This window comes from Vombatus ursinus, unplaced genomic scaffold, assembly GCF_900497805.2.
Source record: "Vombatus ursinus unplaced genomic scaffold, bare-nosed wombat genome assembly UNPS02005659.1, whole genome shotgun sequence".
NCBI classification, from domain to species: domain Eukaryota; kingdom Metazoa; phylum Chordata; class Mammalia; order Diprotodontia; family Vombatidae; genus Vombatus; species Vombatus ursinus.
Window position 1 is genome coordinate 19,803,177 of NW_020945437.1, and position 24,862 is coordinate 19,828,038.

At 41.1% G+C, this 24,862-nt stretch overlaps 1 protein-coding gene across 2 annotated transcripts in view; it reads right to left on the minus strand.

The window, feature by feature from the left end:
• The window catches only part of ACER3 (alkaline ceramidase 3), a 200,915-nt gene that overhangs the window by 27,412 nt on the left and 148,641 nt on the right, over nucleotides 1-24,862 (minus strand). For both annotated transcript variants that reach the window (XM_027848145.1, XM_027848146.1), the window contains one exon: nucleotides 2,097-2,155. In XM_027848145.1, the coding sequence (XP_027703946.1) occupies nucleotides 2,097-2,155 (59 nt within the window). The remainder of the gene's footprint in view (nucleotides 1-2,096; nucleotides 2,156-24,862) is intronic.

Here is a 24,862-nt window from a genome sequence, read left to right on the forward strand (position 1 = left end):
TCAATGTCATGCTGAGAAAGGAACAGAATTAGAACGAGAAACTACATCTTCTCATTTCTTAGTTTCTGCTCTTTCTTCGAAAAAAAATTATTGACATATTTACATAATATATAAAAAAGAATATTTTTTAAAGAAAAAAGGCAGGAAAAAATCTACAAATCCAATCAACACATGGAAAATGTATAAAAACACCAACTATTATCATGAAGAAAACAGCCTTTATTAAGCACTTACTATGTGTCAGACACCACGCTAAGCACTTCACAAATATTATCTCATTTGATTCTCACAACAACCCCAGGAGGGAAATACTATTATTATCCCCATTTTACAGTTGAGGAAACTGAGACAGACAGCAGTTGAGTGCCCAAGATCACACAGCTAGTAAGTATATGAGGCTGGATTTGAGCTTAGGTCTTCCTGACTCTAGGTGAGGTGCTCTATTCACTGAACCACCTACAGTCTTGTTACGTTGGAAGATAGACTGCAGAAAGTTAAGAACAGTGAAAGGAAAGGAAGTGGAAACACCAACTATAGATGACCTCTCAAGGAGTTTAGCCACAAAAGGTAGGAGAAATATAGGGTGATAGCTATTGGAATGGAGGGGTCATCTGAAGGGTTTTTGTGCATGGAGGAGACATGGGCATGTTTGTAGGCGCTAGAGAAGCAGCCACAGACAGGGAGAGCTTGAAGATAAGTGGAAGTAGGAGAGAGGGGATAATCTGCTGGAGAAGATGAGATGGGATGGGACCCCTCTGCAGCTAGAGGGGTTTGCCTTGGTGAGGAGGGCCAGCTCTTCATGTGAGACAGGGGTGAAGGAGGGGATGGAGGGGCAAGTCATCTGCACGATGTGAGATGAAGACAAGCCCTCGGCTCTTACAATTTGTCAAGATCCCCTTTCAATTGTTTGTCAGTTATTATTTCCAACCTCTTTCTATTATACCAAGCTGGAAATCCACAGCAGGTTTACACAATTACTATGCTAAAATTTGCCAGTTTTCCTAGGATTTTAAAAGATTTGGAAAAATACAGAAAAAGTCATTGGCTCCTTAAAAATTCCCTCCGTTCTCTCTTCAAAGCCTTTAGAATTCCAAGCCTTGGCAGTCAACCCATTGAACATCATTGGCAGCTGAGTCTTGAAGGAAGCCAGGAAAGCCAAGAGGCAGAGACAAGAAGGAGAGCACTGTGGGCACGGAAGAGAAAAGGTAAATGTTGGTGCCTTCCCTCTGAGACAACCTCAGTGTATACCTTCAGATATACCTTATGTATATCTTGTATGGATGGAGTTGTTTGCTTGGTGTCTTTCCCATTAGAACATGAGCTCCCTGAGGGCAAAACTGTTTTTGTCTTTCTCTGTATCCCCACCACTTAGCCCAGTGCCTCACATATATTAAGTGCTATTTAATAAATGCTTGTTGACTTGACTTGAGATGGAGTGTTGTGTGTGAAGAACAAGAAGTAAGCCAATGTTACTGGGTCATCAAGTATTTGGAAGGCAGGAAAGTGTAAGGAGACTAGAGAGGGAGGAAGAGGCCAGGTTGTAAAGGGTTTTAAAGGCCAAACAAACGATTTTATATCAGATCTTCGAGGTGACTGGAAGCTGCTGGAGTTTACTGAATTGTGGAGTGTCACGGTCAGATCGGCCCTCCAGGGATCTTACTTTGGCAGCTGAGTGAAGAAGGATGCCAGAAAATTCTGAAAGGATACTGGAGGTGTAGTCAGTAAGACCGAGGTTCAAGCCAGCTCTGCCTCTCATTAGCTGTGGGCTTGTGGGCAAGTCACTGTCCTCTCTGAGACTCAGTTTCCTCATCCATAAAAAGAAAGGTCCTTTTCCAGCTATAGCACTATATATGCCAAGCCCTCGAACTATCCTTTGTAAGCTCGCTGGTGGGCAGAGACACATAACAGGTACATTTGTTGAACAAATGCCCCTCCCCTTTCTTTTAGCATTGCTGTAGTCCTCAAGAACAATTCATGATGCTCATTGTTGAATTAAAAAAGAAAAACTGTTAAAGAGCAGTCTCATATGCAAGATCATATGCAATTGTCACACTTCAGTCAAACTAGCAATATAGTGCTGATGTTGTAAGACTCACCATGTAACAATATAAATAGATCGCAGTACTAGAGCGAAAACCAACAGTCCATACATGACCTGGAGGAGAAAGAAAATATAATGTTAATACAGCCTTTAACAGATTTTTTAAAAAGGAACTTTTTTCACCTACCAAGAAAAAATTCACACTGGATTTGAACTTGTTTTACCTCCTCTACCACCAAAACCAAACAAAAATGAAACAGTTTTTCCTTCCCTAGAAACCTAAAAATCAGATATTTGCTCCCCCATTGATCCATTAGTCAGTCAATAAACATTTATAAGTGCCAGACACTGTGCTTAAGCACTGGAGATTATATTAGGAGACTGACAGGAAGAACTAATATGAGAAATCCTATGTCTGTTTGATGACATTCATCTGTAATTTAAAGCACTTGGACTTCATTCAATATTTGCTTAAATGTGAAAGAGGCTAGAAGTTTGGTGTATTACAATGAGACCTTGACTGGGAATCAGACTGGGCTCTAGTTTGGCCCTGCCACTCACTCTCTGCGACTTTGTGCAAATCTTCCTCGTCTGTAAAGTGTGGTTGCTGGGCCATGTCCCCTCCCATCAGGGTCTATTTTAGTTCTAAGATTCTGTGATTTGGAGTTCATCATAATCCTTACTCCATCTTAGGCCCTTGATACGGGGAAGCAGGCACTGGGAAGTGAATAAGTCTGATTCAATTCTACACTTCCAAGAACACCTCCAGGGGTATGAGGTGCAGAACAAAGGGAGTTGCTGATGCAGAAAATTGCAGAAAGCTGGAACTGGAAGGGACTTAAAAGTGCATCTAGTCCAACCTCTTCATTCTATGAAGCAGGAAACCAGGTCACACAGCAATTCACTGGGGCCTCCTGGACCAGGACCCAGGGCTCCCGGCGTCATTCTAGGACTCCTCCCATAGTGCCATGCCACCTTCTGTAGAGATCACAAATGGGTCATTCTGCTAGGGCACAGTTAAGAGTTGAACCCTGTGCCATTTTCTTCGACCTCCCATGGTCACATCCCTCTCAAGCTTCCTTGTCTGTGCATGGTATTCTATTTCTTACGGTCCATATAGTTTACTACCTACATTATCTCATTTGATCCTCTTGTAAGGCAAGCACTCTTTCTGTAGCCTGGATCTGATGTCATCTGGTGCAAGGAGCTCCCAGCAAGGAATTTTCTCTACCAATGTAGGTTAGCATTTTCTTGGCAAATTAACATCTTAGAGAATTGTCTAGTAGAGAGTAAGGCAGGCACTATAAGGTATTATTATCCCCATTTTACACAGACGAGGAAACTGGCTGAGATGTGAACTAACTCCCCCAAGCACAGTTTTCTGCATTGGAGAGCTGAGTTGAATGCATGGCTCTTCCCAGGCCAAGTCAAGTGCTCTTTTATTATGTAGCACTGCCTCCCACAGAACAAAAAGGTCCACGTCCTTCCCACTTTCACAGGATGATAGCATCAAAGAACCAGAGTTGGAATGAGGCTCAGATATCACTCAGCCAAAACCTCTTATTATACAAAGGAGGAAACTGAGGCCCAGAGAGTTATTTTGCTCAAGATGATCCAGGTGATAAGTGTAAACCCCTCTCCTCTAACTCCAGAACCTGTGTACTTTGCCAAGCTCTGAGTCAATGCATTTATTTCCTCTTTGCTTATCAATAAAAACACCAGAGGTCAGTCTGGATAGACCTTAGAAGGGACAATGGCACGATTAGAAGGAGACATAGAGTTCATGCAGTCCAACTTCATTTTACAGAGGAAACTGAGACCCCGAGAGAAGTGACCTTCTCAAGGTAACAGAGCAAATCAGTGGGTTCCTCATCTTTCACTCTTTCTACACTTTCCTCTAAGATTACTAAACTCTTTGTTTGTGTGCTGGTATACCATGAGTGCAGTTCAAACGCTACATATTTTTATAGTGGTTGGAGCTTAGGAACAAGGAAAAACATTTGAAAATAAAAATGTGTCAAAATCTAGTTTTCCAATCAGATTTTATTTCTATTTGCTACCCCTTCCAAATTTCCAACTAAAAAGCCAAGAAATCAGATGAAAAAAATTATAATTTATTCTTAATGCTAGCACTAATAGTAGCTCACTCACTTGTATTTCTATGGCACTCTTGGGTTTACAAAGTATTTTCCTCACAAGACCCCTGTAGATACTGAAAGCCTTATTATCCCCCTTTTAGACACGAGGGAACTGAAGTGGTTTATCCACATTCAAGGAGCTAGTAAGTAGGAGAGACGGAGCTCAGTTCCAGGTTCTATGATTCAGATACAGCGCTCTTTCCACTACGTCAGCTGCCTTCCTCTGTTTAAAACATTTCATTCCATCTGTTGATTCATGCTGCTTATTGGTTATGTTTAATCTTTAGTCCTAACATACTGCAAATGTATCTTCTGACAAATTCTCATCATAAACAAATTTCACGACCATAAAATCATTTGTAGTCCCAGCGTCAAGGAAATAGCACACAAAAGAGCAGAGGTCTGTTCCTGGCTCTGTCACTTACTATTCAGGTGACCTTAGGCAAGCCTTTATTGGACTAGATCACCTCCAGGATCCCTTCCAGCTCTAAATCTATGATCCTTGCCCTGCTGACTTCACTGGTACACTGCGAGAGGATCCTGTGAGATGATGGCTATTAAAGTGCTCTGAAATGTACAAAAAGCAATTGTCATTACTGTGGAATTTCACCTGTGTCCAAAGGAACACAAATGTAATACTGGGTTCATATTTCAATAAGACCTTAAGCTTCACAAAGCACTTTCCAAACAAGGATCTATTGGTACCATACATAATCATCCTTTAGTGTCTGTTTTTTTAAGTAGATTTTTATATACTGCCTTTTCCTAAAAGGCTATCTATTAGTTATCTCTCATTTTTCACCCTTGGCTAGACTATCTTCTTTTCCACTCATATATTTCTTTCTTTGACAGAGATACAGTTTTTAAATAGTTTACAACCTAATGGAGTAAGGATAAATATATAACTACAATACAAAAGCAAGTGTGGTAAGTATAGAGGAAAGGGTTCTAAGTTCTATGAATCAGAGGACAGAGAGATCAGTTTCAGTTTTGAGGGGAAGGGGTCAGGGACATTTTCATAGAAAAGGTGGAATCTGAGTTGGGTCTTGATCTGAGTTGGGTCTTGAAGGAATGCCCAGAAGAGGAGAAGAAAGAGAATGCCCAGAAGAGATAGGAGGCATTTATTCCAGGCATTGGGAATGGTGTAAGCAAAGTTCAGAAAGAACAGAACAAGAATAGGGGGTGGGGTGGAGTAGAGATAGTCCAGTTTGGTTGGACTTTAGAATGTAAGAAGGGGAATAGTATGAAATAAGGCTAGTCAGAAAGACTGGAGACAGACTGTGGAACGCCGGAGTCAGGTGTTTGGTTATAATCATTTAGGAGACAATGAGGAGTCATGAAAGCATTCAATAGAGGAGTAACATTATTATAGGGGTGAACATTATGAAGATTATAGAATAAAAGATTCTCAGAATTGGGAGGGGTCTCTGACATGATCTAATTAAATCAGCAGTCTAATTTTAAATTACTTGAACAACTGATGTGAAGAGTGAATTAGAGGGAAGATAACCTAGAAGCAAGGTTACTAGTAAGGAAGCCATAATTACAATAGGCTAGAAGCAAAATTTAGGATTTTGATTTAGGATCTAAATATGCATGGTTGTAACGGAACTGGAGAGGAAGGGCATGATGCGAGAAATGTTGCAGAAATAAAAATGACAAGATTAATAACTGACTGAATGTACAGTATATAGAGTTAAACAGGACCTTAGGCAAGACACTTCACCCTGTTGAGCCTTAGTTTCTTCATCTGTCAAAATGGGCATAATATTTGAATGAGCTGCTTCACAGGATTACTGAGGAAAATATTTTGTAAATATTAAAATGGTATAAAAATGTATGCTGTGATAAGGCAGTAGTAAATAGTGACCCTGGAGCTTGGACCCAGGTCTTTTAACTCCAAGTTATATTTCTTTCTTTCTTTCTTTCTCCTCAAACCATATCATGCATTTCTTTTATTTCCAGTTACAAAAATAACTCTTTTCATGAAAAAACATTTGAGAGTGAGAAGCGTGAAATATGCCATTGTATTCCAAGATCCCCCCAAAAAATCAGGGTGAGGAAAAAGGGATCAGAGGACACATTTACACATACACATATACAGGAGGGGCTCAAAGAATATCCAATTGTGTGGGAGGCAAGGGGCAATTAGGACTCACGTCCACTAGCTGGCAGGAATAGAACAAGATCTACTCTTAGGAACTGACAAGAGCAACATTGCAGAAGCTCCATTCCTGGACACTGGAACACTAGTACAAGAAGGGTGCTGGTTAACTGAAGTCAAGGTAAAGTGGGGCAAGTGAGGTAGAGGGAGCAGGGAAGGTCTTTCTCAGATCTTGCTTTCAGGCAACTGGAAGAAGAGCTTTTCAGAGAGGACTGGAAAGGAAGGCTCCAAGAACAGGCATCTTCCTTAGCTTTCTGAGGTGCCACACTCTCACATCTCACTGTCTAAGGGCAGGGGGGCAGGGTAGAGGGAAAAACACTACAGTGTTCAACCTCAGCGAAGTTTTCTTGTTTCATGCCTAGCTCTGCTGGGGTCCGCTGGCCTAGTAGCTTTTAACCACAAGAGAGAGCTTTGAGAGCTTCCCCTTGGATCCGATGGCCTCTGTTTAGTGAGATATCAGTGTTCTAAGAGGAGTATCCCGTGGGCACAGTGACCGTGAGCACCTGATGTTTTTCTTGCTCCTGAATCTGGAGCTACAGTTTCTTGCCTGACTCTTTGGCGGGTTCAGGAGTCTAGACAGGACCACATGTGGTCCACTTTGATCTGCAGGAGCTCAGACATAATGAGAGGCCCGATCAGCCAGGTAATTCACTTTGAGATGGAAGAGTTAAGGGCTTTCCCTAAGTAAGGGTACTATTCACCAAGGCTGTTTCATCCTCAGCATTCTGAGGAATGTGGCCCATGGATGCCAGAAGCAGAGACTCTGTAAGTTCCTTATTTTCCCAAGGGAGTTTGGTAATTTCCTAGACAGATCATTGGTCCTGGGAAGAGAGGGAGGAGGGGAAGGGAAGGTGTCCTGGACCAGAAACATCTCCTGCTTCTCTTCCTCTTCATCATTAGTTCTTTGATTCTTTTCCCAGGAAGAGACTAGCCAAAGGAGGGGCCCAGAAAGGCGACTCTCAGAATCCAAATCCAAAGCTTCCCTGCCAGAGATTCTATTGAATGGTGGTAGCCTAAGATCTCTGGGGAAGAACCAGTAGCTTCTAATTCATCTTGTCCTAAGATATGGGGACCATGGGGCCTCCCCAACATTGAAGGTGCCACTGTGGGACCAAAGGCCAAGGCGGCAGCCACTGCCCGCCACTTCTTCACTGATACTGTCTCTGCTGTGGCCTCTGTTGCCACTTTTTGAACAGGTCAGCCCATGGCACCAATTGTATTGGCTCCTGTGGACACAGGGAAGATGAGGTTTTGGAAGCCATCAGTCTCCATCCCTGACCCTCACCACAGCCCATTCTGATTATTTCTACTCTGCCATACTACTTCCCCTATTTGACTCTAAGGTCCAGGAGGATAAACATTCTCACTTTTCATCTTTGTACACAGCACTGAGCACCAGAATTAGCAGTATAAATAATTAGGTTCTTAAAAATATTGGTTGAAAAAGACTGTTAAAACTGTAATTATAAATTTCAGAAATGGAAAGAATTTCAGAGATCTTCTGTAACTCGAAAATGACTAAGAATCTCCAACATGTTGTTATCCAACTTCTGCCTGAAGACTTCTGGGATCCATTATCTCCCAAGATATTCCAGTCCCTTTTGGATAGTTCTATTTATTACAAAGTTTTTCCTTATACTAAGCCTAAACTTGCTTAAACCTTCATTTCCCACCATCCCGCATTCCTGTGACTTCTCTATTATGCCCCAGAAAGCTCTTTATCTTGGAAGATCACTTCAGCCCTGGAACTCACAAATTCACACCTCAGAAGTACCCTCTGCCCCTGAAATCTCTCTTGCTGATTAGAGGGTGGAAGGCTCCTCCCATAACCTCTATTTAAGGAGGGTGCCCAGCCAGATAGCTCTTCTGGTTGCACCCCACTGGGCTTCGCCATACCTTCTCACTCCTGCCCCTCTTTTTTGTTTTTATTTGTAGCCCCAGCACTTAGCACAGTGCCAGGCACATAGTAGGCACCTAATAAAGATTTGTTGATTGCCTCTGCAACTTCCACTCATTGCTCCTCATTATGTCCTCTATGGCCAAAGTAAGTCAGTCAAGCATTTATTAAGCACTTACTATGTGCTAGGTACTGTGTTAAGTGCTGGGGACACAAAGAAAGGTGAAAACATGGTCCCTGCTCTCATGAAGCTTTGGTCCAATGGGGGAGACAGCATGCAAACCAGATGTTCAAATAAGCTAGAGGGAAGATAAATAGGAAATAATCAGCAGAGAAGGCATTAAAATTAAGGAGGATGGGAAAGGCTTCCTGTAGAAGGTGGAATTTTAGTTAGGTCTCAAAGGAAAGACAGGAAGGACAGAAGGCAAAGATGAGGAAGGAGAACATTCCAGAAACGGAGGACAGCCAGAGAAAATATCTAGTCAAGAGGTGGAGCTTCTTGTTCAAGGAACAGTAAGGAGGTCAGTGTTATTACATCCTAGAGTAATGAAGGGGAGTAAGATGTAAGAAGAGTAGAAAGGTATTAAGGGGCCAAGTTACAATGGGTTTTAAAAGTCAAATAGAGCTTTTATATTTTATTCTGGAAGTAATAGAAAGTCATAGACCTGTTCTTAAGGAAAATCAATTGTAAGGCTGTGTGGAGGATGTACCGGAATGGGGAAGGAGCTGAGGCAGGGAGACCAATAATAGGCTATTGCATTAGTCCAAGTGTGAAGTGATGAGGGCCTGCACCAAGGTGTAGAAGGTCACAGGAGAGAAGGAGACATGTAGGAGAGATGTCACAAAAGCAGAATGTCAGAACTTGGCAACTGAATATAGGCAGGGGTGCAAAAAAATGAGAAGTTGAGGATGACATCTGGGGTGTGAGAAGGAGTGACAGAGAGGATGATGATGCCTCTATCATGGAAGAGGAGAGGATTTGGGAGAAAGTTAAGAAGTGCAGATTTGGAGATGGTGAATTTAAATGTCTACAGGACAGTTTCAAATAATGAGGTCAGAAGCCAGAATGCAGAGTTAAAAAGAGAATGAGAGGAAAGGAAGTGTAGGCATAGATAGTAGAGAGCTTTTTACAAATATTATCTTTATCTGAACTTCACAACAACCCTGGGAGGCGGGTACTATTATTATTTTCATTTTATTGTTGAGGAAACTAAGACAAATGCAGGTTAAGTTACCTGCCAGGTTACATAGCTAGGATATGTCTGATGTCACATCTGAATTCAGGTTTTCCTGACTCCAGGCCCAGTGCTCTGTGAACCATGGCGCTACCTAGCTGCTCAATCAGAGAACAGAGGTTCAAGTCCTGACTGCCACTTACTCTCTGACCTTATTTAAGTCCTCTTCCCCAAGACCTGCTTCCTCATCTGTAAAAACAGGGGACTGGTCTAGATAGTTTCAAAGGACGTTTGCAACTTTAACTGTCATCAAAGGGCTTTTCCCATTTTCACTTTCTCAGGGCCCAAGTCAGCTCTAACACTGTATTCTAAGGGCCTTGACAACTCTGACATTTGTGACTGATTCTATACTATACTAGATATTTCTAGATTTCAGGGACAATTTCAGTCTTTCAACAACAGAGGGCTCTATAGGACTACTTGCTTATATCATGAAGGCCAGATAACTTGGAATAATTTTAATTTGGGGGCTCCAGGATTTCCAAGGTAATTCCAAAACTATAATTAGCATGACATACGAATGCCCTTAAGAGAACTCATGGGGGCCAAGAGGACTTGAATCAATCTAGCCTTCTTATCTGCATATCCCTTTATAAGGATGACAAGGGGCTTTCATGTCCAGTAAACTTACAGATGAAGAAACTGAGCTTTGGGAAGGAAGGGACTCACTTCCCTAAAGTCAACAAGCACATTCCCTGCAGAACCAGGCCTAACCTCTGAGGCTCCCTCCGTTGGACTACTCTGGTTCACCTGAGGGAATGGAGAGAAGCTTAAAGGCATCTCCAAAGGGAACTTAGAGAGCTCCTGGCTGGCTGCTTATTCCCCTGTAACTATAGGAAAATCACTTTCTTTTTCAAGAGATTCAAAGAAAACAGCATGAAATAGAAATGGAAAGATCCTTTCCAAATGGCCCAAAGTGAAACAACTGCACCCCTGCAGTTGTTACCTACAGTCTACGGAGATGATTGAATCCTGTTAGTTCTAAGCTTTCTTTCTCAAAGTTGGGGAGTAGGAGACTTCTAGAAGGCATGTAGATATACACATGGCGAGGACACAACCATGAGCTAGCCCACGAACTCTCATGCAAAAAACATATCCTCTGGCGCCTGAGATTTCACTCAAGAAATTCTGTTCATTTCAACTGGTAGAATCATGGAAATGCAGAGTTGGAAGTGACTTCAGAGGGCATCTAGTTTAAGTGGTACTTAAGAATCTCTTTCAAAATCTCCTTTCCAAAAGGATTTATTCAACCTTATTTCGAAGACATCCAGTGCTGGAGAGTTCACTACGTACAGGTTCAATGCATTTCATTTCTGGACTTGCCAAAAGGATGTTTTAGCAATTATACATTAAATGTCTACTATGTCGAAGGTCCTGTGCTAGGCACTGAAATGAACAGTTCATGGTCCCTGGCCTCATGGAGCTTAAAATCTAATGTAGGATAACACCAGGACATAAATAATTACAATATAAATTAGACACAAAGTAACTGGTGCCTCACATTGCCCTCTATGTGTAGATATAGCTCCAGTCATATTTCACTTACTCTATCTTCATCCATCCTCTTACAGTTGCCTTGCCCACAGGACCAGAAACCATGCTTTGGTAGACTTAACCCTTTCTCCTCTAAACTTCTGCTCTGGGGCCCTGCTGGTGAGTCCTGCTTGCCTCTTGATTGGTAGCTGCCTCACAATAACCATTACATTTAGGTCTGGCTCTGACCATGTTTCATTTAATTCCCTCAATGTCTTCTTGCCTGGATATATATACCCTCTCCTCCCCTCCAGTTCTGGAACCATTATCAAACCAATTCTGTCAAGCGGAAGCTAGGTGGCGCAGTGGATAGAGCACCGGCCCTGGATTCAGGAGCACCTGAGTTCAAATCCAGCCTCAGACACATAACACTTACTAGCTGTGTGACCCTGGGCAAGTCACTTAACTCCACCGCCTAGCCAAAAAAAACAACAGCAACAAAAAACAACAAATCAATTCTCTGTTTGCTCCTCAAAACAACAAAAAGGGCTGATTAGGAGTTGATTCCCATGAAAAAGTAGGGAGACAGAAAGAAAACACCTAGATTGCCTTGTTCAGGACACTTGGTCCAGATGAACCTTGGGTACTGAGAGAACTGGAAGATGTGATTTCTGAATTTCTATCAATGATCTTTGAAATGTCCTGGGAAACTAGATGGGTACCACAGGATTACAGCAGAGCAAATATCCTGATAAAAAACCACATACAGATAACACACTATATTAAATGATCAACATGCAGAAAAGGTCTTGACAGGTCAGAACTCTGGAACAAATGTAGTAAGATAACATTTAACAGGGATAAATGTAAAGTCTTTCATAAAGTTTTACACTTGGGTTAAAAAAGCTCAACTTGGAAAATACAAGATGGAGGAGATATCTATGGCTAGAAAGCCATGTGAGAAAGATCTGGAGGTTTGAGTTCTCAAAGTTCAATATGAATCAGATTTGTTATATGGCAGTCAAAAATCTTAAAATCATAAGCTGTATTAAGAGAACCACAGTGTTGAGGGCTAGGCAGGAAGAGTCAGTCCATAGAGCACCCAAAGGAGGGCAACTAGGATAGTGAAGAGTGCCAAGATCATTCTATGTGAAGACTCAGGTGGAAAGAGCATGAGACTCAGAGTTAGAAAGACTCGGGTTCAAATCCTGCCTTTGACAGTAACGAGCTATGTGGCCACAGGTAAGTCATTTAACTTCATAGAGTCTTAGTTGCCTTATATGTCAAATAGAGATGATACCACCTTACAGAGTTGTTGTGGCAGCTGGTAGCACAGTGGAAAGAAAGTCAGACCAGGAGTCAAGAAGACCTGAGTTCAAATCTGACCTCAGACACTGACCAGCTGTGCGGCTCTGGCCAAGTTACTTAATCTCTGTCTACTTTCAACTGCAAAATGGAGATAATAGCACCTCCCTCCCAGGGCAAGGATCAAATGAATTAATATTTGTAAAGTGCTTAGCACAGTGCCTGGCACTTAATAGACACTTAATAAATGCTTGTTTCTTTCCTTTCTTCCTTGTTGGAAGGATCAAGTGAGTCATATAAAGCAATGTTTTGTAAACTTTAAAACACTAGATAAATTTCATATATTATTTATTATTGTTGTTAGTTAAAGCACCTGGGAATGTTAGGAATATAGAACAGAAGACAACGAGGATATTTGAAGGGATTAGATTTATTCTTCTTGGCCTCAGAAGATAGAACTAGAAGCAAAGGGCAGAAGTTGAAGAGGAAAATTTAGATCTGATATTAGGAAAAGTTTCCTTGATATTAGAGCCAGCCAAAGGTGAAATGGCCTGCCTTGGGAAGTAGAGAGTTTTTTCTCCCTAGAGTTCTTTTAAAAAAAAAAAAAGCCTCTTATTGAATATTACTTGCTATTTAGGGACTTCTTATTCTAGTTTAGGTTTGGTGAATGGTCTCTGAGGCCCTTTTCAATTCAGAGTCTATGATGCTGTGATCCTGACCTTGGGCCAGTCAATTAAGTTCACTTTGGCTAAGTTCCTTCATCTGTAAAGTTGGAAGGTTGGACTATCTTAGCTCTGAGGTCCCTCATAGTTCTGAAAGGCTATGATTTTAAGGAAGAGATATTTATAAGTGAGAAAACATATATACTTAGGTCATATAAAAGTATGACAAATAACCCCAAGATCCATATTATCAGTGTGATTTTCTACTATCAAGAAACAATATCATTTCAGTTCGGTGTGTATCCTAATTGAGAACAAACAGGTCCGTTTGTGGAGGTGATCATATTCTTCAGTAAAATCCTTCTGACTAAAAGTACCTTATCCTAATAGTTACTCATTCCAAGTCCTATTGATTACTGCTTTATGCCAATCATAGCAGTGTAAACCATTTGAAAAAAGAGAATTAAAGCTAAATCAATTCCACCTGATGTACATTTGATACTAGCCAAATATAGGTAGTTCATCACATTTATGTTGGTTTCATTTCAATAACCGAGAACTAATATGAAGTTTTACAGTTATAAATCACTTTGCACATTATTTTATTTGATTTACACACTATCTCTGTGAGGGTGGTAGGGTGGGCAATATTATTCCCATTTTATAGATGATTAAACAGTCTCTGAGAGGGAAAATGGATGCCCCCAAGGCCATATGACTAGTGAGAAAGTCAGAAGGTGTTCTACCTCTTCATTTTACAGAGGAAGGAAAGGAGGCCCTGAGAGGTGACATATGACTTGCTCAGGACTATAGCACTAGGGACTAAACCAGGACTCCTGTTCTCTAATGCTAGTTTCTTCTCCTGTAAAATGAGGTGGTTAGCCTCTTTTTTATCCTTTTACCCTATGAACTATTGTGATGCTTAAACAAGCACAGGGGTTCCTGACAGAGAGAAGACAATTCAGAGGAGAGGGGAGAAAGCTATGATTGGCTATGTTCCACAAAAATGCCTTTGAGGAAAAAGTCATCATTTTATCCCACTGTAGGCAGGGTTGCATCTATAAAATTCTGGCCAGTTACCTATCTCCACGGGGAAGGATCTGCTCTGGCAGGTCATTTTACTATTTAATGAAACCTTAGTCCTTCTCTTGTATCCTAAATATCAAATCAGTCACCAAGGCCTGAGAAGTCTTCCCTTCAAGTGTCTTTCTCACCCATTCTTACCTTCTATTTGTTAGTCCACGTAGTTACCCAACTGATGACCTTGGCCCCAGGGTCTCCCCTCTTTCCTCTCCAATCCAGCCAGGATACATGCCAGATTTAAGATCACAGACTTAGAGCTACCAGGGACCAATCGAGAACTACAGTGGTTAAGTGATTTGCCAAAGGTCACATAGGCAGTATGTAGCAGAGCTGGGATTTAAACAATGGTCCTCTGACTAGATCTCATCATATCAACCCCCCCTCTCCTGCAATAAACTCCAGTGGCTTCCTATTGCCTCCAGATCAAATACAAAATGCTCCACTTACCATTCAAAGCCCCCTCCTACCTTCCCAGTCTTCTTACACCTTACTGCCCAACATATACTCTTCAATCCAGTTATACCAGCCTCCTGGCTGTGGCACACAGAAGACACTGCTTCTCTTGGCTCTTGGTTCGTTGTCCCCCACCATGCCTGGAATGCTCTCCCTCCTCCCTCCTCTGCTCCCACTATTGACCTCCTTGGCTTCCTTTAAGTCCCAACTAAAAACCCACCTTCTTCTCTTCTTCAGGTTAAACATACCCATTTCTTTCAAATGACTTTTGTATAACAGTTTTGATTCTTCTTACTACTTTAGTCTCCTAGAACAATGGACAATCATAGGCAACTCATACAAAATTGCATTTCAAAATCTAAATTGAATTATCTCCTACATCCAAAAGGGCACAGTAATGGTCTTTTAAGTTATAAGTCTAGAAATGCAAATCCTGCTATTCACCAGAAATATTCATACTTGTCAGGAGAGTTAAGGATTGATCAATGTTTGATACATCCTAAGAATGTATCAAAGTCTAAGTGAAACAGTGTTGAAGTATGTCATTTTCCAATATAAATCTTACACAATGGAGAATGCTACCTTGCCAACTCTTTGAATGAATTTGCCAAGAAAAACTTTCAGATGGTTTTCCATTTAGCTGTGGCATCTTTACATCTTCCGGTTTCCTTTATATGGGGAGTCTCACAAGGAATATGGCTCACAGTGTGTCACCCTGTATGTAGAGGACAAAGCTCTCCTACTGACTATAGTAACAGTTTACTATTAATGAATGGCTTAAAATCTTGTCTTTGTGCTCTTGGTTCCCGTTTCTGCCACTCTGCCTCCTCTGTGACAGAAGAAGAAGGGGATAACATGGGACTGGAGACCACTTTGTACTTCTGAATCTGTTTCATGAGTTGCTAGGATCAAAAACCTTTATCACCTGATGACAATCTTTCTGGTAAAGAGCTTTGATGTACTTAGTGAGACTAGTCCTCATATGACAGATGAACCATACCACCACCCTGCACTGACTTGAAGCCCTTCCAGGCAGGAAGGATTTGTCAGAGCTTTAGTGGCTTATGCTCCAAAAACCCAAGTCATGGAAGGGAGTTTTTAATGGGTAAAAGAATGTATACTGAACACTGAGTATATAAGAAAGATAGAAAGATGATGTGATTACAATGCTTCAGTGTCAATAAAGATGTGTATGGTTAGCAAAAGTGAAGGTATATCTAATACATTACAGTTTTTTTTCTTTAAAAAAGCCCCAATATATGCAGTGTTATTTGTTACAGGACCTCTAAGACATTTGTTTCAGGTGAGATGAGAAGGCACAATGGTCAGTCAGGTTGTTTGTTCCAAATACTAGCAGCTGTCGTCCTCTTCTAATTACTGGCCTAGTGGTTCCCAAATGGAGACAACATTTCTGAGAAGTTGGTCAACCAGTCTCTGCTGTACAACTTGCAATGAAAGGAAACTCACCACCTCTGGAGACAGTTCATTCCACTTTTGGAAAACTCTAATTACTAAGCACATGTTTACTTATGTAAAGCCAAAATCTCTGCCTCTCTGCCCTCCAGGGCCAAGTAAAGCAGGTCAGATGGTAGTGATAATCACCAACCCCTCTCCACCACACCCCCATCTTCTTGTCTTCTTAATCTCTACAGTTCCTTGAACCAATCCTTGTATGGCAAAGTTTCCCATTCCCTCTCCATCTTGGACGTGATCTTTTGTGCTCCCAGAAAAGTAGGGAAGGGAGCCAGGTGGTGCTGTGTATAACATGGGGGAAATCTCCACTGGATGCTCTCTTTACTGAGGGGAACAGCTGGTGTGAAAGCTGAAGGTGTCAAAACTTCTGCTGAACTATTTAGGGGCATTAGATAGATGAAAAGGAGTTGGTGTTTGTGGAAACTGGTTTACATATGGTAGTAAGGAAAGCATTTGGCGAGAATCAGTTGGATATATACAGGGTATCTCAAAAGCCTCCTTTCAGTTTTTTTTAAATTAAATCTTATTTTTTTAATTAAGAAGTATTCATATTGTCTACATTCTACCTTACACACACACACACACACACACTCACTCCCTGAGAAAACACTTAAAATAACTATGGAGAGTCAAGCAAAAGCATTTCTACATTGGTTATATTAAAAAAAATGAATCCTACATATTTAGTCCATAACCTCTCTATCAGGAGGTAGGTAAAATTCTTCATCACCTGTCCACTGGAATCATGGTTAGTCATAGGCTTTTTTCAAAGAAAACTTCCTGACAATGAGAGTTGTCTAAGAGTGCCACAGGCTGCTTTCAGAAGTCATATGGGTTCCTCTTCCACTGGAGATTTTTTTTTTTTCCTGGGGTAGCTTTTTATTTTTTTTTTCAGTTTTTTAAAAAAATTTATTTATTTTTAGTTTTCAACATTCACTTCCACAAGATTTTGAGTTCCAAATTTTCACCCCATCTCGCCCCTCCCGCCACCCCAAGATGGCATGCATTCTGAATACGCCTTCCCCTAGTCTGCCCTCCTTTCTGTCTCTCCCCCCCCTTCTCTTATCCCCTTCCCCTTCTATTTTCCTGTAGGGCAGGATAGATTTCTGTACCCCATTTCCTGTATTTCTTATTTCCCAGTTGCATGTGAAAACATTTTTTTTTTGTGCTTACCCTATTTTTTTTAATTTTTTAAATTTTTAACAAGTGTTTTTAAAACTTTGGGTTACCAATTTTCTCCCTCACTCCCTCCCCACCCACCCTCACCAAAAACGCAAGCATCTCGATACAGGTTATAGATATGTAGTCATGCAAATCACTTCCATAGTAGTCCTGTTGTGAAAAACTAAGTATATTTCCCTTCATCCTATCCTAACCCCCATTTATTCTATTCTCTCTTTCGACCCTCCCTCCTCAGAAGTGTTTGCTTTTGCTTATCCCCTCCCTCAATTTGCCCTCCCCTCTATCAACCCTCTGCTCTCTTGTCCCCTTCCCCTCCACCTTCCTGCAGAGTAAGATAGATTTCCATACCCCATTGTGTATGTTATTCCCTCCTTAAGCCAAATCTGATGAGAATAAGATTCACTCATTCCCTCTCACCTTCCCCCATCTCCCCTCCAATGTAAAAGCCCCTACTTGTCTGTTTCATGTGAGATATTTTACCTCATTCCACTTCTCCCTTTCTCCTTCTCCCAGTATAATCCTCTCCCACTCCTTAACTCTATTTTCCAGATATCCCTTCATCCTCAACTCACCCTGTGTCCTCTATCTATCTATCTATACAAACATATAATTTTTTCCCTCCCACTACCCCTATACTGACAAAGGACTCATGAGTTACAAATATCATCCTTCCCTGCAGGAATGTAAACAGCTCAACCCCAATAAGTCTCTTATGATTTCTCTTTCCTGTTAACTTCTTCCATGTTTCACTTGAGTCTTGTATTTAAAGGTCAAATTTTCTATTCAGCTTTGGTGTTTTCCACAGGAATGCTTGAAAGTCCTCTATTTCATTGAATGACCATTTTTTTACCCTGAAGGATTATACTCAGTTTTGCTGGGTAGGTGATTCTAGGTTGTAGTCCTAATTCCTTTGCCCTCTGGAATATCATACTCCATGCCCTCTGGACCCTTAATGTAGAAGCTGCTAAATCTTGTGTTATCCTGATTGTGTTTCCACAATACTTGAATTGTTTCCTTCTGGCTGCTTGCAATATCTTCTCCTTGACCTGGGAATTCTGGAATTTGGCTACAACATTCCTAGGAGTTTTCCTTTGGGGATCTCTTTCAGGAGGTGATTGGTGGATTCTTTCAATTTCTATTTTGCCCTCTGGTTCTAAAATATCAGGGCAGTTTTCCTTGATAATTTCTTGAAAGATGATGTCTAGGCTCTTTTTTTGATCATGGCTTTCAGATAGTCCAATAATTTTTAAGTTCTCTCTCCTGGATCTATTTTCCAGGTCAGTTGTTTTTCCAATGAGATATTTCACATTCTCTTCTATTTTTTCATTCCTTTTGATTAATGTTACAGTGACTTGATTTCTCGAATTGTCCCTCTCTTCCAATTTCTCCATTCTAATTTTTAAAGAAGTATTTTCTTCAGTAAGCTTTTGGACTTCCTTTTCCATCTGGCTGTTTGCTTTTAAGGGCATTCTTCTCCTCGTTGGCTTTTTGGACCTCTTTTGCCATTTGGGTTAGGCTATTTTTAAGGTGTTATTTTCTTCAGTATTTTTTGGGGCCTCCTTTAGCATCACTCTCAGTTTTTCCTCTACTTCTCTTACTTGCTTCTCAAAATCCTTTTTGAGCTCTTCTATGGCCTGGGAACAATTCATACTTTTCTTGGAGGCTTTGGATGTAGGAGCTTTGGCTTCATTGTCTTCTTCTGGTCGTATGTTTTGATCTTCTTTGTCATCAAAGTAAGATAATATAGTCTGACTCTTTTTGCACTGCTTGCTCATGATCCTGGCCAATTATTTGAGTGATAAACTCTTTGTTAAGGTAGGAATCTGTTTCCAATGTGGAGAACGTACTGTCCCAAGCTTCAGGGGTTTTGTGCAGCTGTGTTCAGAAATACTTCTAGGGACCTGTAAATTTTCAGTTCTTCCAAGGTGGTATGATCAAGGGCGAGGTGTTTACTCCTTTCCTGGCCTGTGCTCTGGTCTATGAGCACTTTTTTCTGTCTTGGAACTGTGAGGAGGGTTTCCTCTCCACAGCCACTACAAGCTCCACCAGACCAGCGCTCTTCCTCGCCCTAAGTCCACCACCCAGAACTGTGACCGAGATCCAAGCACAGGCAAAACAAGAGAATCCTGCACCAGCAGAGAGATTCCTGGAATCCCCTTCTGATAAGCCACTCGATTCCCCCTCAGTCTGTGGGCTAGAAGCTCAGGAAGCAGCTGCTGCCCCGGGGCCATCCTCGGGAACTGGGGCTGGGACCTAGTTTCTCTCTCTCACTACAGAAACAGACTTTTCCCACTGACCTTCTAAATTGTCTTTGGCGTTCGTGGGTTGAGAAGTCTGGAATCCACCACAGCTGCTTGTGATTCAGTCTTCTGAGGCCTGATCCAGGTGCGCTGAGGCCTGTGCACCCACGTCCAACTGCGTTCCTCTCCCAGCCTGGTGCGATACATCTTTCTGATCAACCATTCAGGTTGTCTTGGGCTGGAGATTTGTTTCACTCTGTCTTTTTGTGGGTTCTGGGGCTTTAGAATTTGTTTAGAGCTATTTTTTGTAGGTATTTAGAGGGGTTTTGGGGAGAACTCAACCAAGTCACTGCTTTCAGTCTGCCATCTTGGCTCCGCCCTCCTTTCAGTTTTAAGCTATTAAAGCTTAAAGATTTTTGGGACACCCTGTATATCCAGGAGAGAAGTTGCTGGGAGGCATACATCAGTGTTTGATATTGATATCCCCTCTCCCACCCCCCCGCATGGTACATTATGATGAGTAGAGGTGTTCATCAATCAATCAATCACTCAATGAGCATTTTAAAGTACCTTCTATATGCCAAGCATTGTGCTATGTGCTGAGGATACAAAATTAAGAATGAAATAAGTCACTGACCTAGAAGAACTTACAGTCTGGCAGGGCAAGTCTGTACTTGTGTACTTTGTGTATGGGTACATACAAAATTGACAATGCAAAACAATTTTTGGGGGGGATAAGGGGATCAGGAAAGGACTTCTGTAGAAGGTAATCCCTGAGTTAAGCCTTGATGGAAACTAGGGATTATGAAAGACAGAAGTGAGGAGGAAGTGTTTTTCAGACTTCTGGTACAGGGCACAAGTGCCATCCAGCAAAAGGCCAAAGTGGCTGAACTCAAGTGTATGTTGAGGGGAGTACTGTATAGTCAGGAAAGAAAACCAGGGTGGTGCCAGGTTGTGAAGGGCTTTAAATACCAGAGGAATTTATATTTGGTCCTGAAGGAAATAGAGAGCCATTGAAGTTCATTGAGTAAAGGGAGTGACACGGTCAGATTTTTGTGTTAGGAAATCTTATTTTGTAGCTGTATGAGGAATGGATTGGAGACTTGACCTGGGGAGATCAACTAAAAAGCAACTGCAATAGTCAAGGCAAAAAATAATGGGAGTGTCTGAAAAAAGGTGGTACCTGTGAAAGGAGAGAAGGAGGCAGAGTTGAGAGATGTTGGGGAGGGAGAACTAGTAAGATATGGCTTTGGTGGGGTGAATCAGAGGACGTATGAAGGATGACACTGAGGTTGTGAATCTGGAGTACTGGGAAGATGGGGATACCCTCAACAGAAACAGTGAAGTTCAGAAGAGTGGTGGGAAGAAAGGATAATGAGTTTGGTTTTGGATATGCTGAGTTTGAAATTTCTAAGACATGCAGTTTGATGTGGAACTGAAGTTCAGAACAAAGAGTGGGGCTGAAATTACGGACCTGAGAATCATTAGAATAGAGGTGACAATTAAATCCATGTGAGTTCAAGTCACTGAGAGTGTACAGAGAGAAAAGGGCCCACTACAGATCCCTGGGGAACATCCACAAGGCAACTCCAGGGCCCACCTACTGTATGCTCCGGCAACGAGGAAGTGAGTGTTGAGTAATGCTGTGGAATGAATTTTCCCAGGTATATGACCTTAAGGTTATTTTTTATTCTTTTCTCTCCCCTTCACTTCTCATATTCAACCAGTTACCAAAACCTACTGATTATACCTACATAATGTCTATGATATCTGTATCCTCACCTTTGTTTCTACTACTACCACATCAGTACAGAAAGAGAATTTGGTATAGGAGTATGAGTGTTAGTTTTAGAATCATAAAAGACCAGAGTTGAAATGCTATCTCTAAATTCCTACTAGTTGCTATTTAATCTCTCTGAGCCTACCATCTTCAAAATAAGAATAATAATAGTAGCAGCTGCCTTACAGGACTGTCGAAAAGATCAAAAGAAAAATATATGTAAGCATTTTTCAAACATTAAACTGTACATAAGGTGAGTTGTTATCACCATCACCATCATCTTCATTTCATCATTATCAACATCATCATTATAATCTGCTGAATAATATACTGCTGGTCTCCTAACAACTTCAACTCTCTTCCTCCTCCAATCCAACCTTCCAACTACCACCAGTATATTATCATTCTACTCCTCCTATCTAACAATCTTCAGGTAGTTTTCTCCTTTCTGGAGAATTCAGAGAATTTATTTAGTGCCTATTACTACCAGGCACTATGCTAGGTCCTAGATATACCAAATACAAGAATTAAACAGTTCTTATCCTCAAGAGACTTACCTTCTCCTGGCAGGTTATGACTTGTTGATAGGTAAGTAAATATGAGATTATTAGAGGAAGAAGGATGCACTAACACCCAAGAAGACCAGAAAAGGATTCACAGAAAAGATGTCTCCTGAGTTAAGCCTTGAAGGGAGCAAGGGTAGAGGTGGTGAGGTGGTGCATTCCAGGCATGAGGAACAGCCTACAGAAGGCAGCTGAGTATGAAGACAAAACAATTATAATAGACAAGACTTAGCAACTGATTAGATACGGAAGGTGTGTGTGAGAGAGAGTAGCCAAAGATGCGAGCAGAAAGGTACAAGAGAAAAGTGCTAGATTTGGAATCAGAGGACCTGTGTTTAAATCTTGGTTCCGCCACTTAATACCTATGTTAACCATGGGTGGTTATAACTTCCTCTTGGCCTCAGTTCTTCAGTTGTAAAATGAGGATGTTGGATTAATGACCTTTAAGGTTCCTTCAGCTTTATACCTATGATATTATAACTCTGACGTTACAAACTTGGGTAACTGGAAGAATGGTGGTACCATCAACAGAAAGCAAAGTTTGGAGGAAGGGAAATTTTAGGGCATATATGTTGAACTCGAGGTAACAATATAGGTAGAAATGTCTTGGAGCTGGTGATTTGGGACTGGTGCTAAGGATAGAGAGAGTAGAGTATACTTATAGAGATCTAATCTCTCTCTCATGTCTATATTAAGATATATAACATACACATATGATACATATCATAATATCTTTCCTATAAGCTCCTAATTCTAAATCACCAACTCTCCACTACAGTTACACAGATGATTTCTAAATAGATTAGATTTTGTATGTACATGTATAAATAATATACAAATAAAATATGTACAGGAATCATCTGCAAAGAGATGATCAGTGAACCCGTGGGAGCTTGTAAGACGAAGAGAAGATGAGAGGGTTAAGGACAGAGTCTTGGGGGATGCCCATACTTGGGGACTGGAGAGGATGATGATTTAGCAAAGGACATTGAGAAGGAACTCCAGACAAGTAAGGAGAGAAAAGTGTTATAGAAGAATAGCACCCATGAAAAGGATGTGGTCAACAGTAACAAAATGAGGAGCTTTGGGGAGGCCAAGCAGGATAAGGACTGAGAAAAGCTCATTGGATTTCATAGTTAAGAGTTATTTACCTTGGGGAAAGCATTCTCAATTAGGTCAGAAGCCAGATTTGCAAAATATTGAGAACTTAGAATGAAATAAAGTAATAGAGGCAATGAGTATAGACAAATCCAGGAGTTTGGCTATGAAAGGGAAAAGAGATACAGGATGACAACTTGAAGAGATGAGACTTAAGGCTTTCTTTCTTGTTTGTTTGTTTTGTTTTTTACTTCAAACACCTTTGGGATTCAAGACTTTCATAATTTGAAACCATTCTTTCTTTTCAGCCTAAGCATTCCCTTTCAACCTATTATTCCTTTCCTCATATTCAGTATTCTAGGTAAACTACACTACTACTACCCTATCCCTTTTCAGACATGCCCTGCCCTGGGTTTTCCTAGCTCTGTTTGTCTGTTCATGTTATTTCCCATGCCTGGAATACACTCCATCTTTCTCTCTGCCTGGTAAATATCTGAAAAGCTACCCATAGAGAAGGGAGAGGGTCATGTTAGAAGTGTTGGATATATGTGACACATGCACAAAGAACAAGGCATTGATCACTTGCAAAACATTTGGCAACTTAACAAGGGGCATTTATCCTAAGGGGAGGGCCACCTAATAGTGTTATTTTTTATGTTCCAAACTTAGCACTGAAGCTAACACATGTTATAACAAGCTTGGAATGTGGTGGTAAGAAGCCTATAAAAGCTAAGCAAAACGTCCACAATGGGGCTATCTTTGGTGTGTCACCACAATTTATGAAAATAGATGTAGTTTTTTATTTGCAAGAACCTCTGCCAAGTCTACTTCAATTCCTTCATAACTATTTTTTGAACAGGATATATGAAATAATTACATCACTCATAACACAGCATTTCAGAATGGGAAAGGGTCTTAGAAAACATGTAATCCAACTCCTTCATTTTACAAAAGAAGAAACTGAAGGCTTGAGAGGAAATAGACTTGTACAGAGTCAGATCTCCTGACTGTTCAATGTTCTTTTCAGTATATCACAGGTGTGTGTGTGTGTGTGTCTGTGTGTGTGTGTGTCTTCCAGCCATCTCCAGTTTGATCTGATTCATGTAATGTTCCTAGCTTCAATTACCTTATTGAGTAGCAAGGGTCTGTCAAATGTCATGTAATTTTTAAAACTTCCTCCTTATCCTTTGCCCTGTCCTCATAGAGAGGAAGGAATGGAACGTGGACCTTCACTCCAGCAATTTAGGGCAAATATATACATATCTATAGATCGACATAATTAGAACTGCAAAATATTGAAGCTGTAAAGCACTGGTTAAAAAACAGAGAGGTTGATGGGTGGACATTAGGTACCCAAGTCAAGTCAGGCAAGTTCCTGTCTTCTCTGGCCGTTGACATTGTCGATACCTTTTCTTTCCTTCCTCTCTTTTCTCTAGGTTTTCATTACACTGCTCTCTCCTGGTTTACCTCCTACCTGTGCCGGATCTTCAGCCAGGTTTGATTGGTGACTTTATTAGTTCCCATGGAGTCAATTATCATCTCTATGCAGATGATCATCTCACATCTCCAACTGTCTATTAAATAACTCTAAATGGATGCTCCATAGATATCAAACTCAGTATGTCCAAACATGAACCCATTATCTTTCCCAAAGAAACCTCTCCCCTCTTTCAAACTTCTCTAATAGTGTCAAAGGTACCACCACCATCCTCCCAATCAACCAGGCTGGACACCCAAGTGTCATCTTTCACTCTTCATTCTCTATCATCCTCACATAACCAATCTCTTCTCAAGTCCTTTCTAATCTACAGTTACAACTTCTCTTGTAATAGCCCTTTTCTCTTCAGTGACACTGCTATTACCCCCATGCAGGCCTTTGTCACCTGACATTTAGACTATTGTAATTGCCTGACAGTTGGTGTCCCTGCCTCAAGTCTCTCCCCATTCAAGTCCCACTTCCACTCAGTTATCAAACTAATTTTCCTACAGGTATGACCATGTCACTCCCCCACTCAATAAACCACAGTGGCTCCCTATTACCCCTATGATCAAATATAAAGTCCTCTGTTTAGTTT